Source organism: Echeneis naucrates, chromosome 13 (genome assembly GCF_900963305.1).
Source record: "Echeneis naucrates chromosome 13, fEcheNa1.1, whole genome shotgun sequence".
NCBI lineage: Eukaryota > Metazoa > Chordata > Actinopteri > Carangiformes > Echeneidae > Echeneis > Echeneis naucrates.
Window position 1 is genome coordinate 4313306 of NC_042523.1, and position 15467 is coordinate 4328772.

General features: G+C 42.4%; 1 protein-coding gene across 1 annotated transcript in view; it reads right to left on the reverse strand.

Annotated features, from left to right (window-relative positions):
* Window positions 1-136: 136 nt before the first annotated feature.
* sptbn4b (spectrin, beta, non-erythrocytic 4b) overlaps window positions 137-15467 on the reverse strand; it is a 58005-nt gene continuing 42674 nt past the window's right edge. The window contains exons 29-42 of the mRNA XM_029516843.1: window positions 15077-15207; window positions 13856-14060; window positions 13445-13690; window positions 13081-13215; window positions 12345-12589; window positions 11633-11771; window positions 11081-11165; window positions 10783-10979; window positions 9538-10565; window positions 9368-9428; window positions 8595-8851; window positions 5010-5180; window positions 4580-4622; window positions 137-3794 (exon numbers count right to left, since the gene is read on the reverse strand). Of these exons, the coding sequence (XP_029372703.1) occupies window positions 3489-3794; window positions 4580-4622; window positions 5010-5180; window positions 8595-8851; window positions 9368-9428; window positions 9538-10565; window positions 10783-10979; window positions 11081-11165; window positions 11633-11771; window positions 12345-12589; window positions 13081-13215; window positions 13445-13690; window positions 13856-14060; window positions 15077-15207 (3249 nt within the window). The 3' untranslated portion in view covers window positions 137-3488. The remainder of the gene's footprint in view (window positions 3795-4579; window positions 4623-5009; window positions 5181-8594; window positions 8852-9367; window positions 9429-9537; window positions 10566-10782; window positions 10980-11080; window positions 11166-11632; window positions 11772-12344; window positions 12590-13080; window positions 13216-13444; window positions 13691-13855; window positions 14061-15076; window positions 15208-15467) is intronic.

Below are 15467 nucleotides of genomic sequence, written 5' to 3' on the forward strand. Positions count from 1 at the left end.
CTAGTTTAACGGCAAAATTCCACATTCATTTCCAGTGAGAAAAAAAAACACTGACTATAAATACATGAATGATAAATCAAAAGGTATTTTATTCAATTCATCTCAGCCGATAGACTGAAATTGATGTGAACCGGACAGCACAGACACACATAGACAGACAGGGTCATTGTGAGCTCATCAAAATACAATAAACCAAATCTCCACGTGTGTTTTGTACTGCAGTCCGTTTAACACTATGTTAACTCACGTTGACTTTCACACACTCATCCGCTGAGATGTTATTAGGTGAGCTGAACCCTGCACGTTCTGTCCCATGTGTATCTACAGCAACATGGTGTCAGATGTTGCTCTAACATGCCGTTAGAGTCACGATCTGAAAGCAAAGGACTGCACTTAGTTCACTTTACACATGGAGGTTTTTCTCCTCCAAATCTCACCTCTTTTATCTCTGACTGATTGTTGTGTCCAACATGCATGTAAATTATTGCATTGATCTGGCATTCACACTTTATTCAAATGCATAAAAAGCAACAAATTAAAAAGAAAATGAAATAAGTTACAGCATCTCAAGACATCTTTTATAATGAACACAAAGCCGAGAGAAAATTCAAATTCCTGATGTAAATAAATGCAACCTTTAAAAAAGCTGGAACAGCCAGATATAATGATACAGTTCATTCTTAAAGATGATTAACTTAACCCTGGCAAATAGATCTCTACCAAATATAAAACTAATTTTTATTGGCCTCTGCAGCCTAATAAAGTGGATGTAATGTAATGTAATGTTAAAGCCCAACTGAAATCAGTCCTAACAATTTTTGTTCTTAGTCACAAAGGCTTTTTGCTTTCTGATTACCAATGGGGCGCCATCATGTATCCAATGAACAACAAAATATAAAGTCTCCTTTTTGGTAGATGTGTGCCCTGCAGCTGACAAAAACACGTAGGACACTCAGTTGGACTTTAACCGAGTTGAAAGGTTGCAAAGATTACACGTGAAAAGAGGAATATTTTCTTATGGAAGCAGTGATATGAGACAGCAAAAAGGCAAAAAAATTTGAAACGCTATCATACCAGGATCCTCCAACCATACCCAGGACAGTAACTGTGGTCTGCCCATCAGGCTTCAAAGTTGGTACTTCGTAAAATCCCGCAGCTGCATTCATTCACTAGACTTGATTCTTCTTTGTTTCATTTCTGTCCATGTGTCCCTGCTGTTTATGGCTTTGTGGTGAGGTTACAAGAAATGGAACAAACAAAACATTAACTGATGTGTGGATGCAGTCATTGGGCAGCATAGACAAGCTTCTTTAGACATGTGATTTCTCTCCAAGTAAAACATGCATTCTAATAACGTACACAGTTTCTCCCATTTTTTGTAAATATTTGGTCAAACTGAGATCCAGGCTCTCACCTGTGTGCTAGTTCATTTACTTACTAACATATTACCTCGACCACAGGGTCATGTTCTTACCCGTGTCTGCTTCTTTGTCAGCAGGATTGTAGAAAATACTGGATTGACCTGTACTGGACTTGGTGGAAGGATGGCACGTGGGACAGGGAAGAGACCATCCAATTTTGATGCAGATTTAGTTAAAGGGTTCAGGACTTTTATTATCACATTCCCCAACATTGCGAGAAATCAAAGTAACAATATTTGGCCTCGGTGGAGGTACATGCTCTGAGATCCATCCTGGTTCAGTCATTCATTCCCTTCTATGGCTACGCTGTTTACACTCTGCAACATGTTTATAACCCTTTAACATGTTCAAATTGCTGAGTTATATACTTCTATGTATGCTTGTGTGTGTGTGTGTGTGTGTGTGTGTGTGTATGTGTGCACGCGAGCGTAGGTCTATTGTAGATTGGACATGTCTGGAAGACTGAGGTTGCGTCTGAGGGGGGACAAACATTAATACGTGAAGCACACAGTGAGCACACACACCAACATAAATAACCTGAGAGCTATGGAGACCCTGGGAGTGGAGAGCAGCTGCACAGACGCAAACATACACACACATTGATCTTTCTACAGTTGTTAGGACCCCCAGCGATATATAGTTCATCCTCCAGCCTCTTACCCAAACAGTCACCATCAGAAAAAATTACCTGACCCTGATTCCTAACCATAAAACAGCCCTTTAAAGTTGTAATAGGCTAAAATGTCTTCACGATGCTGGTTTAAAACCAAAAGCTGTCTGCCCAACAATAGAAAGATACAAACACCCACACGCACACACACAAACACACACACACATAGAAGATATTGTATACAAAAATGGATGCAACAGATTTGTGAGAGTACATTGAAAAGAACATCCAACAAGTGGTTTGATGTTGATGACGAGGCCTGATTTCAGCCTGAGGACCTCACTCATTAAAAACTATGCCAGGCACTGATTTTGTGCTTATGACGAAAGAAAGGAAAATATATGTTGATGCTAAGATCAGCAGGACAAAACAAAATTTTAACAACATTTTTCAGTTATCAGTTATCAGTTAACAGTTATCGACCAAAGTAGGAGCAATTTTATTCAGTTTTGTCTTCTTCTTTTTTTTAAGATTAAGAAAAGTTTACTTTAATGAATGAGGCCCTCTGGGAACCAGAGTTTCCATCTCTTTCAGGGTTGTAATCTTTCTTAAAATCAGAATTTGAAGCCTTTGTATGAGGTTCTGAGCAACAATTTAAAAACTCTCTGCTTTACCCCCCTTGTTGTTTTGGGCTTACAGTGCTGATTCATCCATGATGGGTTTGGATGAATGTTGTCTAAGTGTTGTTTGGTATTCAGTAAAACCAGATCCAATACCACGTTTTGTTTTTTTTTTTGTGGCCAGACCTCAAGACAGATGGTACAAAGTGGAGAACAAATAACAAAAAGAAAAGCTTCTCTAATGTTGTATGTCTGTAAAACACTCTTATACATGATTTCAGAGGAATAATAAGACCTAGCGTATGATGTCCCAACTTACAGACAGATACAGTAGATAGGACAGACAGACGAGAAATACATACGGATAGAGGTCATCTCATAGAAAAAACAAATAGTATGTGGAACAGTATGAGCTACGTTTTAACGCACTACCAGCAATCAGTAACAACTCCCAAGTTAACGTGATTCATGTTCGGTCTCTCTCTCTCACGTTAACGCTGCCTGGATTCAGCAGGACAGTTCTCCACCCCTGGCAAGCTTCATAAATAGCCATCAGAGGTCGTCAGTGACTCTGTGTGTTCTCACAGAGACACAGAGGAGAGAGAGACAGAGAGAGAGAGAGACGCTTGTCTCCTGCTCGCAGTTTGTCCTGTCTGTCCTATGAGTGAGTCTGGATCAATCCTTCTGTCCAGTCTGCCACTTTCCATCCAAACACAACCTCTTTGTTGACAGTGTTGGAGGAGGAGAGATGAATGGAGGCGTTTTCCTACCAGTCTACAGCCGCCGCCTCCTACCCGGAGTTCATACTGATTGATCCCGACCAATCTGTCGATCGGCTCACTTTTTTTTACCAGGCTTTTCTGAGCGCTTCGCGTCCGACTTCCCACCCCGATCCGACCTCTCTGACCGTTCGCCCCTCTCCCTCTCCTTCTCTTTCTCCTTTTCTTTGTCTGCCCGCTCGATTCGCTCGGCCCGGTCTGAGCGCTCACCGCCTCGCTCTGACCTGTTGTCCGCCTTGCTGCCATCCCTGCGCGTGCCCTCGTCTGTGGATGAGGTAGTAGGTTGGGGCTGACCCCACTTGGCAATCTCCTCATGCTCTGAGATACTGGTGGTGATGTTGGTCACCCATGCTTTGAGGTCCTCCTGAAGAAAGAGAGATCACAGAGGTCAGCTGATTGGTGTTTCATTATTTAGATAATACTGAGAAAGGTTTTGTAAACAAGACTTAGAGAATAATGTAGCATCTGTAATGCCTATTTTCTCTGTGGTGAAATGGGGAAATGGTTAAGAACGTCCTGATAAGAGGGAAATGTGTGTTGTCATTTGCTGGCAAAAAACTTGCTTTTGAGTCCCTCCTGTTAAAATGTTGGTCCTCCCCATGTTTAGAACACACTGGTGCCACCCACACTCAAGCTGTTATAGTGAAGTACATAGGAAAAACAGCCTTTCCTCCACTAAGCAAAGATCCTTCATCACCCACAAAGAAAGGAGACCAGAGCAAAGCTGGCCACTGGATTTCTTTCCCAACACAAATAATGGTGATGGAGACCCTTACAAACTGCACGTGGGCTTTTCCGTGGTTTAGAAATGGTTTTATTCTCTTTAATGTGTCATGTTCTCATGTTATCGCCCTTGTATGAACATGTTGTAATATATGTTATATGTTATATATGTTACAACATAATATAATATGTTGTATGTGTACACTTTATTGATGGACAATGTGAAAGGCGGGGAGGGGTCAGTGGGGGTGTCAGAAGCAGATGTTTAGCTGAAGGAACCTTTTGGTCTGAGATGCTGGTGGTTGAGCGTAAAACGTAGCAGCTGTAACAATTGTTTACAGAACCTTTAATGTGTCTGCATGATCAGTGAAACAAACCCAATGTTAGAACTGATCAACGCTTCTGAGATATGAACAAACCTCTCACCTCATCTTTAGCATGAAACAAAAACTCACTGCCATCCTTTGTTCTGCAACAAGAGAAGAAGATTTAGAAACTTAAGACACAAATACTTTTGGAAGAAGTGCTTTTCGGAGTGAAGACCTGCCAGAAATAGCATTTACAATAGAATTAAATCAAATTCCACCATCTTGAACAGCAGCCGGTGATGGTGGCTCTTGATCACGAAGCCCAAAGTGGAGATTATGGACTGCCATCCATGGCGACTGTTGGTTTTGGTGGGCTGGTTAGCAAATTAAATATCTAAATAAAGAACCTCTTAAAGAGACAACTCATCTGAAAAGTAGATTGCCTATCCGTGATTAGGACATTTACTGTTCCTGGACAAAAAAAATCACAAGTGTGCTTACTACAAAAACAAAAACAAATCGGTAATTTAAATTGAAAAGCTTCTCACTTGAGAGTGAAAACGTTCTTCTTCTTCTTGTAGCCATTAGTGACGTCGCAGTGGCAGTGGGAGAGGTTGAGCAGCGGCTCATTGTTGTAGGGCGTAGTGGTGTTCTTGGCGTCCTTGTAGAAACCCATCTCCCCTTTGTTCAGCACGCAGTAGAGATTGACCCATGACCTGCTGTGGTGTGGGAAGGCCGGAAGGGCAAGGGGGTATGAGAGTGGAGGGGGAGGTGGAAGGGGCGGTTTGGGGAAGGTGGGGAGGTGGTGTGGTTGGGGGAGATACAAGGAGTCAGGTAGAGTTGCAGAGAGGTGCTCGCTAAGCTAACACCTCACTCACCTGACCAGAGCAGACAGGTAGGTGGGCGGGATGAACCGGTGCCAAGAAGGGAGGTGGAAAAACACTGCCGAACAAACACAGACGAACGCACAAACGGACTAACAGAGGAGGAGGGGGATGTACGGGTGGGAAGGAAGGCTACGTATAGGTAATGTGTGTGTGGCTTACATATGACTTACCTTAGAGGAGACGACAGGAGCATAGAGGAGCCAGCAGCACAGAAGAGAAGAGGAGAAAAAACACAGAGGAGTTTGGTTAAATGGCATTTTGGCAACAACACAATTTTAAAGTCTGGTCATGCACCTTTCCCTGTGTGTGTGTGTGTGTGTGTATGTGTGTGTGTGTGTGTTCACAAGCGCATTCCAGTTTATTACTGACATCCAAGTATAGGTATTATTCAGAGCAAGCTGTCTGTGTACAGCTTAATATACCAATTTCAGATATCTCAGTGTTATCAATGAAACCACAACTTAGAATAGAGAAGACAATGGTGCATGGGATCGATCATGGCTGAATTTAACAGAAGATGTGGGGAAATTAGGCACTGGAAAAGCAGTCGACTGTTCTGGGTCAGTTTCTTTTGATGCTCCCACTTGGAGTCAACCATGTTAGAAATTTTAAAACGATACCAACATGGTTTTAAGAACCAAATTATTTTCACAAACATGAAAGCAATGTGGAACAAAAGTTAATGTAAAATGTCAAGCTCACAGAAATTTCTTTAAAAATTGTTGGGTTTCTGATTTCACCCACATCTACAACCATGGCTGATACAAACAAGAACCATAATTTTGTGAAATGTGTCCCCCATACTGTGATATGCTTGTAAGAATCTGAGGCTGCACAGAGGACAGACACTACAGGAAAGGTTGGAATAAAATAAAAACTTAACATCTTTCACAATGGTCGCGTTTTTATTTATCTACAGATAGAAAACTTTGTTCAGAGAGATTGATGACAGAATCCTTAAATTGGAAACTGACCACTGACAGCAGCTCAAAGCTAAAAGAGAAGTGAAAGTTAAATGTCACTTGAAGTTGACATAGAGAATAGACACGATTGACATGCACCATGTATTTTCATAAAGAAAATATCCTGAATAATACCAGATCATTAATGTGCATAAACATACCCAGTGTCTCTTCATGAAGCTATGTGATAGAGACAGGTTGAATCTCAATCCTTCCTCATAAACTAACCTCTCTTCCCCAGTACTGATTGGGGGAACAGATCTGAGGTTCCTAACCTGCAGATCTTTTCCTCCAGTCAAATTCAAATCAAAAAGAGAGCATACAATAAGTCAAAGGAAGAGCCGTTTGGAGATTCACACTTTATAAGCAGATTTAAGCCATTCGGGATAATGCTTTACCTTGTTATGTACATAAAAGGGCATGTACATATGAGACATTCATCCATTGCCTTCACTGGACATGTGCGTGGGAATCCTTAGCTGGAAGGGGATGAGCTTTGAGTTGTCAGCTTAGCCAATAAGGGACAGTGCAGAAGGACTTTTCCGTCTGTGTTGCTGGAGAAAGCAGGCCAGTCATCTGCAGAAGTCAGGTAGTATGTATCTCTGTGCTGTGTGTGTGTGTGTGTGTGTGTGTGTGTGTGTGTGTGTGTGTGTGTGTGTGTGCGCGTGCATACGTGCGTGTGTGTTTGTGTCAGTGCGTGATTTAATTTTTAAAGCTATCCATCAGGTCACAAAGCAGGGTATGCCATCGACAGCTTTAATCAGCCTTCCCTCTCGCAGCATTCATCAGCCAGCAGGTCAGTCTGCTGTGCTTTACTATGTTAGATCATGATCATGAGGCCTCTTCAGCATCCTGAATGATGGTGTGACTTCTGTGAGCTGCTGTTCAACTTTGAATTCATGTAGCTGTTTTCTTCAAATGCTGATGGTGATGATGAGAGATGACATACTGCACAAGAAATATTCCGAATCTGCAGCCGGATATGAGAATATCAGTGCGTGGGTGTTTTTGCTGGTGTCCTGATTGAAAGCAAATGCTAATATTAGGGTGTCTTTGTTAGCTATAAAAATGTGGAGAGAGCTTTAAGCTTAGCAACGTGCTTAAATTGTCTTTCTGTAAGTTTTGTGATTGCTACATAACTAACATCAATAATAGCATCTGTTTACTAATCGGTTTAGAAGAAACGCAGAGTTCAACATCGAACTTCATTCTTCTTCTTACAAGAGCTGTCTTCTGAGCTAAAAGACCCATCATTGGGTTTCTCTATTGCTTTTCTCCGACTAAAGTAAGCATGCTAACCAGCCAGCACCATTTCAATCCTCAGACTGGTCATTTGCTTCAAGTCTGCCCTGAAGAAGTAGCTGCTCAGATGATGTCTTGTGTTGGAAGTGCAAAATTGGCTGAAGCTCCTGGCAGTATAAATTAACAGCTGTTAATAAGAACTGGGCATGTAGCATTAGAAAACCTACAAATAGCTCTCTAATATAAGTTAACATTGCCATAGGGCATGTTGAGAGATTATAGGGATTAAATCTATTATTTATCAGCACAAATCATCAACTTTAATCTTGCACTGTCATCTGACAGCAGGCACCAAGCACCACAAAAAGAATAACTATGGTGAAAATCTGTCAAATCTGTCAAGTGTCTCTTTGGAAACAGACAGACAAAAACAAAATGTCTTTCATTCCACTTTTGTGTAAATTGGCAAACTGTGTAAATGTCATATGATTCTCTGAAATACCTTAACGTCAGTGTTTTCCTAGATATTCAAACAAGTGATATGTCTGCTAAGAAAACTCAAAGGATCGCTGAGTAAGGTCTACATCATGTCCGCATACTGAGCCGACCAATGAGGGACCATGTGCCATCATCTGAGCTGGTGTCAGTCATGCATCCATTCATCGTGTGTCAGCAGAGTGTGTTATCTCAGCATGCTAAAGTCATGCAGCTGTCCTTTTTTACAGACAGCAGATCCACCGACATGTGCTACAACAAACATAAATCAAACAGTATTTGAAAGTACTTGTCACCAGAATTCAGCCTTTGAAGACTGCAGTTCACCAGATCAGAAATGTAAAATTTTGCAACGGTCTAGTAGAACATAAGAGACAGCTTTTATCATTTATGTGGGAAGGAACCCTCCTGAAACACCAAATGGAATTGGCAGCAGTATTTACAAGTACTATTTGACTGTGCACATGTCTGATACTAATGACAACAGTGTCCATCCTAACTCTCTAGGTCATCTGTTATGGTTATCGTTATGACCCTGAACACCCACCTGTTGGTGCTTTTCTTCAGAGTCTCGATGTCCAACTTGCGGAAAAGGAAGCCCTCGTGGTGTGCAGTGTGTGTTGGTGGCTGGGGCACGGGCGGACTACTCTGAGCTGGAGCCGACCTAGAACGCCGCGTTGTCTCCCCTGCTTCTTTGGGTCGTGGTCTGCGTCGTGGCTTGGGTCTGTCTCGAGCTCGAGGCCGTTCAGGACGGGAGGACTTCTCTGGTAACCCGTTAGGGAGGCGGGGCACCTCACCACGGGCCTGAGGGCAGAGAAGGGTTATAGATCCAGCATTTATTCGATCCACAGTTCAAAAATAAAACATTTTAGATGTTCTTATCATCATCTAAATACAAGTATACATGATCTCATTGCAATTCCCTCTAGAGAGTTATTAGGGATCACTCTTACGAAGCAGACAGACTGGCTGTTTGTCTGCTTGCTGTGTTATTGTCTGTTTTAAACTGTGGATTTGTATATTTTCATCTAATTGATATTTGTACGATACTTTGAGTTGTATTGTTTGCTGTCCTATGATATTTTTTCTGCTGTTATCTGTCTACACATCATGTTTGCGGTGTCATAGACTAACTATATGGCTAACTCTCTGTAACCCAAGTTTTATATTATATGGTCCAAGTAGATGTAATGGGAAGAAAGCTTCTCAAGCTCAAATTTAAAAAAAAAAAAAAAAGACATTCAAGTACAACATTGATTGAAACAGATCCTGAAATATCATTTCAAAATCCCACCCCACATGAAATTTAAATGAACAGACCAGTGCTGCTTCTCTTTCTTGCAACTGCTCTACGATTTCAGCCAGGGTGGATCTCTTTTCTCTGTGGACAAAATTTAAATTAGACTGTCTGTTTGGAATTCATATGCATGCTGGTTTTTACACATAAAGCACTACACGAGAGAAAAACATTAGTAGAAACAAAGCCTCACCCCCCTCCAGAGCGTCTGTCTGAATGCTCCTTCCCAGTGTCATGCTCACTGGATTCCTGTCTCTCCAGCCGATGTCGGTCCCTTTCCCTCCGTCGACCTTCGTGGCTCCCATGGCCCTCCTGCTCACTGGACGTTTGTCTCTCCAGTGTCCGTCTCTCTCGCCTCTCAGCCTGTTCCCTCCACACCTCCTGAGGCAGCTCGTCCCTGCGTGCTTGGATCAGCTGTTCACTGGATAGTTGCCGTTCTATCCTGTGGTCCCTTTGGTAAGTGTGTGTCTGGACCTGGGGCTCAGCATGGCCTGTTGGGTCAGTCCTGGACCCCCGAAGCCCCATGGTGGGTTCACTGTGCAGGCGCTCCCTCGGCTCCTGCAATACCACCTCAGCCATCACTGCCACCTCTGCCCTCTCTGTCCCTATCTCCCCCATCATCATCTCTTTCTCCCTGCCCCTCTCTCTCACTTTCTCCAGCCGGCTGGCCACGAGCAGTGGAGTCACCGCATCATCCAGGTGTTTGATTTTGGGTTGCCTTAGATACGGGGACAATTTCGCCTCCACTTCCCTTGTTGCCTGCACTGGTTGGAGGTGACTCAGTGCCTTTGCTGCCTCTCTTACTGTGCTGGTGCTCTCTCGTGCCTGGTTGGCTGAGACTAGCATGGCTGCTGTGGCAACGGATGCAATTGAGGAAGGCGATGGCTGTTTTAGTCCTGCAGCTACACCCACCACACCACCATGCCGTGCCTCGAGGGTGTGGCGGTAGTTAGAGCCAGTCATTCCAGCGGTGTAGTTGACAGCTGCAGACCCCAGACGATTGATCACAGAAGAAGGAGAGGGTGTCGGGGTGGCAGGTGAGGGTGAGGGAGGAGAGCTGGCTTCGTTCTGGTCATATATAGTCTGTCTTATAACAGGGGATATTGGGAGGCAGGGAAGGGCTGCTGGACTAGGACAGGCATCTTGAGGGTCAAGGAAGACTTTCCGACCCAGCAGAGGGGTTGGTGGTAGTTTACTTTGCTCTGCTTTCAACTTCTCTACCTGTCGAAAAAAAAAAAAAAAAAAAATAGAACCAGCTTTAAAAATCACAAACACTGTCACAGAGGACTTGAAGAGATTTAAAATTTTACGGAAAAAGATTTCCATATAATGGAAACACTCAACCGGGAGGCAACAATTCCAGATAAAACTTTCTTACGTTGGCAGAATTGTGCATGTAGTTGGGTGATGATGATAATGACGGTGGCTATGATATTACCGTGGTGAGCCGTCGCAGTGAGCTGAAACGCTCCTCCCAGGTGGCAGCTGCTTTACGGAAGGCCTCATGTCGACGAATCAGCTGCTCCACCTCATCTACACTCCCTCCCAGTTCACTGCTGCTAATGAATGGCTCCTGCGCGGTCAGCCACGCCTCCGCCACCATGGCATCTTGAGCGAACTGGTGAACCTCCAACACTGATAAAAATAAATTCATCCACAATTCTTTGATTCCATATTTCTCTCTTTCAACATTATTTGTGTGTGTATAATTTACATATGCTTGTGTGCATGCTTACATTGCTGTAGGACTTCCCAGTGCCTGTCCCACTTCTCTGACAGCTCATGTTGCTTGGCAATCACCTTGTCCAGCTTCTCCTTGATCTGAAATTAAAAATCACAGTGTCGTATGACTGTTTTTAGGCACCCCTGCTGTAAATATCTGGAATATCTGGTGCTAATTTTGACAACTTTATTTTCTTATTTACATCTGAGGGTTTTATGTTAACCACGCTCTCCATGCAGACAAAATGGCAGCAGTTAAATGGTAATAATAATAAGAGTCATGTCCAGCATTTTCATTTTAAACTTAGTTGTTTGTTTTTTAGTTTTGAGAGCATCGTCCAGGTGTCCAAAGGGAAGTGCAAGTACAGAAGATGGAAGTAGCTGAATTTAGATGTTAAAGGGTTTGAACTTTACAGGAATTTCAGACATTTCAGAATTGCAGACCATTTCAAGGTGATCAAATCTTCCCCAAAACAGTTTTTTTGGCTTGATTAAAAAAAACTGCAGGGATTTTCACTGTTAATTGGGCCCTGGCTGTGAATCAGTAAACCCCTTACAACCCTCACCTCTTCTGCTGCAGGGTTTCTAGCAGCCAACAGGGTCTTTCCCATCTCGATACACTCCAGTATGCTCCGGCTGCGAGCCTCCACTTCACTCTTTAGACTCTGGTGGTAATTCATCAGCACCTCTACCGAGGAAACGTCCCTGATGGAACCACATACACCATAACACAGCTTAGTTTTGAAAACTTCTGCCTGCCACATTGCAGCATAGTAAACTACCATCACACCTGAAAGTCTTAACTAAAATTTTGAAGAAATAAATGAATCATCCCACAGTAATCTATGATTTGGCATAGCTGATCATCAAAAAAATTTCACTATTTATAACTAAGTTATGTTATGTAAAGAATGTTTGACATTTATTTTCAACAAAAGGCAGTCTGTTATTTTCCTAATGTAAGAGGGTACTGACTGTACTGATTTGTGAGCTGCTTTTTTTTTTTTTTTTTTTAAACCTGCCTTTAGATTAGACCAAACTTTGCAATGGGCCACAAAATCAATGATTGTTTTTTTCGAATACACGTTTTGAAACTTTATATGCAGTTTATATATAATCTGTAATATCAGTTGTTTTAAACTTAAATTTTTGATAACGTGAAATGAGAGCAAAAGAACATTTTGAACTGCGTATTATTGTGTTCATGACAGACTCCAACCTGGATTTAAAGCTGAAGTGAACATAGATGTTGTTTTCCTGCTGCCATATTGAAAATACCTGGGCTTCTCTCCTGTCCCTATCTGACAGATGATGGAGTCCATCCACATGATTTGATCTCGGACCATGCTAAAGAACCTCAGCTTGTCTGTCTCTGTGGTAATTTGCAGGCGACACTCCTCACAGGATGTCAGCAGCTCTTTCCAGCACTGCATGACTTCATGCTCATGACATGCAATGGTTTCAGCCTTCTCGCCAGCATACACTGTCCTCAGCTGGGCCGCACTCTCCTGCAGCTGACGAACCTGCCAGAGTGGACAAAGCAGATTTCAGGGCCAATAGGGTACAGACTCTGAGCTGACCACAAGAGCAGCTAGGATTTTGCTTTGTGCCACTGATTCTGTTCCTCGGTGCATGACAGAGTCCCTACTTACTCTGCAAAAATAAATGCAGAGTAAGCAGATAGTTTCTACTTTCTTCATAGAGTCAAACTCAAAAGCAACCAGATTTTTTTTTATTAATCTACTTATTTTACAAATCTATTTTATGAATAAGCTTTTATTTTTTTTTTTAAACAATGATTAAAACAAATCTGCCAAACAAAATTTTCTACCATTGTTTTAACATTAAACTGTGTGTGAAACTGATTACCTAAACCTCATGCCTGTTTGAGTATGAGAAATTGTGTGCTACAAAGAAATAAATACAAATAAAGAAATGTAAAAATCATCTTTCAGGGAAGTCTCTCTGATTCTCAAAGCAATATTGAATATTTTTGTGTGATATGTTTCTGTACCTGTGTGACCAGCAACTGTATGTCCTGTTCAAAGCTGTGCAGGAGTCTCTGCAGGGTACTGGTGTTGGCAGTGCTGCCCTGTCGAGCCCGAACTTCAGGCAGTCTTCGATGTTTGTCCTCAATCTGAGCCAAAACCTGGAAAAAAAAACAACCCAAAAACATCAGTCAGTACAAACTTGTTCCATGTACACACAAAGCCACACTGACCACGGTTCTGGTTTCAGAAGGCTCATCAAATCTTTTCAAACAAATAAAGTTGGACTCCTTTACAAATTTGTCATCATATCGCAATTGGAAAAAATGGACATTATAAACCCAAAATCATATCAGTCTTCCTGCATGTTTCTGTCTCATCAGCCCTCACCTCTCTACAGTCAGAGAAGAACTTGTGCAGCTGGTGCGAGGCAGCAAGCATTTGACCCCGGGTCTCCATGAGTTCCATAAGGTCGGCCCAGGCCTCATTCACCCCATCCTTCCACTCTGCGATGGTGGCAGCCTCTGAGTGGCCATAGTCGATGAGCTCGTCCACCATCTGGTTGACGGCTGTCACCCGCTCCTGTCCCACATTGCCCGTCTCTGATGCAAACTCTGTGAATTTCTCCTGCAGGACCTTGAGGTGTGACGGGATGGAGGGAAGAATGGAAAAGAAATATAAAGACAACAGAGAAAAAAATCAAGAAAGTTCTTGTTTATTATTATCATTATTACATTAGTTAATTCATTCATAAAAAAAATCTAGTGCAGCGTTCTGTTATTCCTCCATAGACATACTTACTGTGACATGTTCAAAGTCTTGACCCAGTTCTGGTGAGCTGGCAACCACCTCCCTTTGAGCAATCCACTGCTCCAGCTCATCTACCTCTCTGTTGAGCTGGTAAAGCCAGTATTGCTGCTCCAGGCGGCTCTTCCTCTCCTCCACCAGGTCCTTTAGGGATACGTACAGACGGTCGATCTGCGACTGCCTCTTGCTGATCTGGTCGCTACGGAGGAGGGAAACGAAAGTGTTTTCAGCTCAACTACTAAAATTGGTATGGCCAATAAATCTGAACAAGAGTAGGAGAATGTATGTTCATGGTTAGGGCTGAGAGCATGAGGCCAACTTGGGAAAGCAATTTGTGGAAAGCTGAAGTATTTAAACACACATAGCTCTCATTTCATACTGCATTCCAATTGGTTGGTTAGAACAGCAGTCCCCAAAGTTATTTGCACCACGGACCGGTTTATTGTCAGACAATGTTTCCATGGACCGGCCTTTAAGGTGTGGCGGCTAAATGCAACAAAATAAAATGATATGATCGACATAAAAACTGTGCTATTCTCTAAATGCCATAATAAACGTGAATCCACTGCGCACTCGTATGGAACTTTATCAGCAGCATCCTCGTAACATCACGCCAACAACATAACATGAGTAACATCCTCTCTGCCCCCTAAGCCTGAACCTAAATGCAGCTTTCTTTTTCATGAAAGTCGCAAGCTCTTCTTCTGTCTCCTCAATGGGCCTTTTCCCCTTCACGAAGAAACTGTCATTTTTTAATCATTTTGCTAGCTTGTGGGTTTAATTTTAGCGGTAATGGAGAGAATCTGCAAATGTTTCAAAATATAACATATTTCAGATTCAGATAATAAATAAAACATAAATAATGTAAGTTGTTTATTTTTTCTGTGCAGCCCGGTTCAAAAGACCCACGGACCGGCCCGGGGATTGGGGACCACTGGGTTAGAAGACATCAGGTCATTTTGCATTACTGATAGCGTAAGAAATTTTTTACAAGGCGGTGAGATTGGCCGTGTTTGAAGCTCTGTCACATTAGACCAGCAACAGTTGAGATGGTATATTTCTGTCATGTTGGTCATCTCTCATCTATCACACATTGTATACCAGCGTTTAAACACCAATCAAGTTTTCATCTCCATCTCCAACATCTCAAACATATGCAATGAGGTGAAGATAAAAAAGACTTTTCATTTCACATAAAGTGTGTGTATTGCTTACCAGTCTGGGTGCCCCATCTCCAGCAGCTGTCGACACTGCTGTGACAGCAGGCCAATTGTCTCAGCGTAGTCCTCGATGGTCTGTTCCAGGACCAGGTGTTTCTTCAGCAGCTGCAGTGTACTTGGTTCATCCTGGTGGGAGGAGGAGACATCACACACCACAGTTTCACTTTACGCAACGACAAACACACACACCTTTATGGCCTAGTCCTACCTCAGTGCAAAAGTCTATGTAAAGAAGAAACTATTAAAACAAGGGTCCAATTTAGGTTAGAAATGATTTTAGATTGGTAAAATGTTAATAGTTGATATATCAAATTTCATGAGGGAATTATTTCAGACCACACGCTGTGATTTTGAAACTGGTGATGCACAAATACATTTTTCTTTAT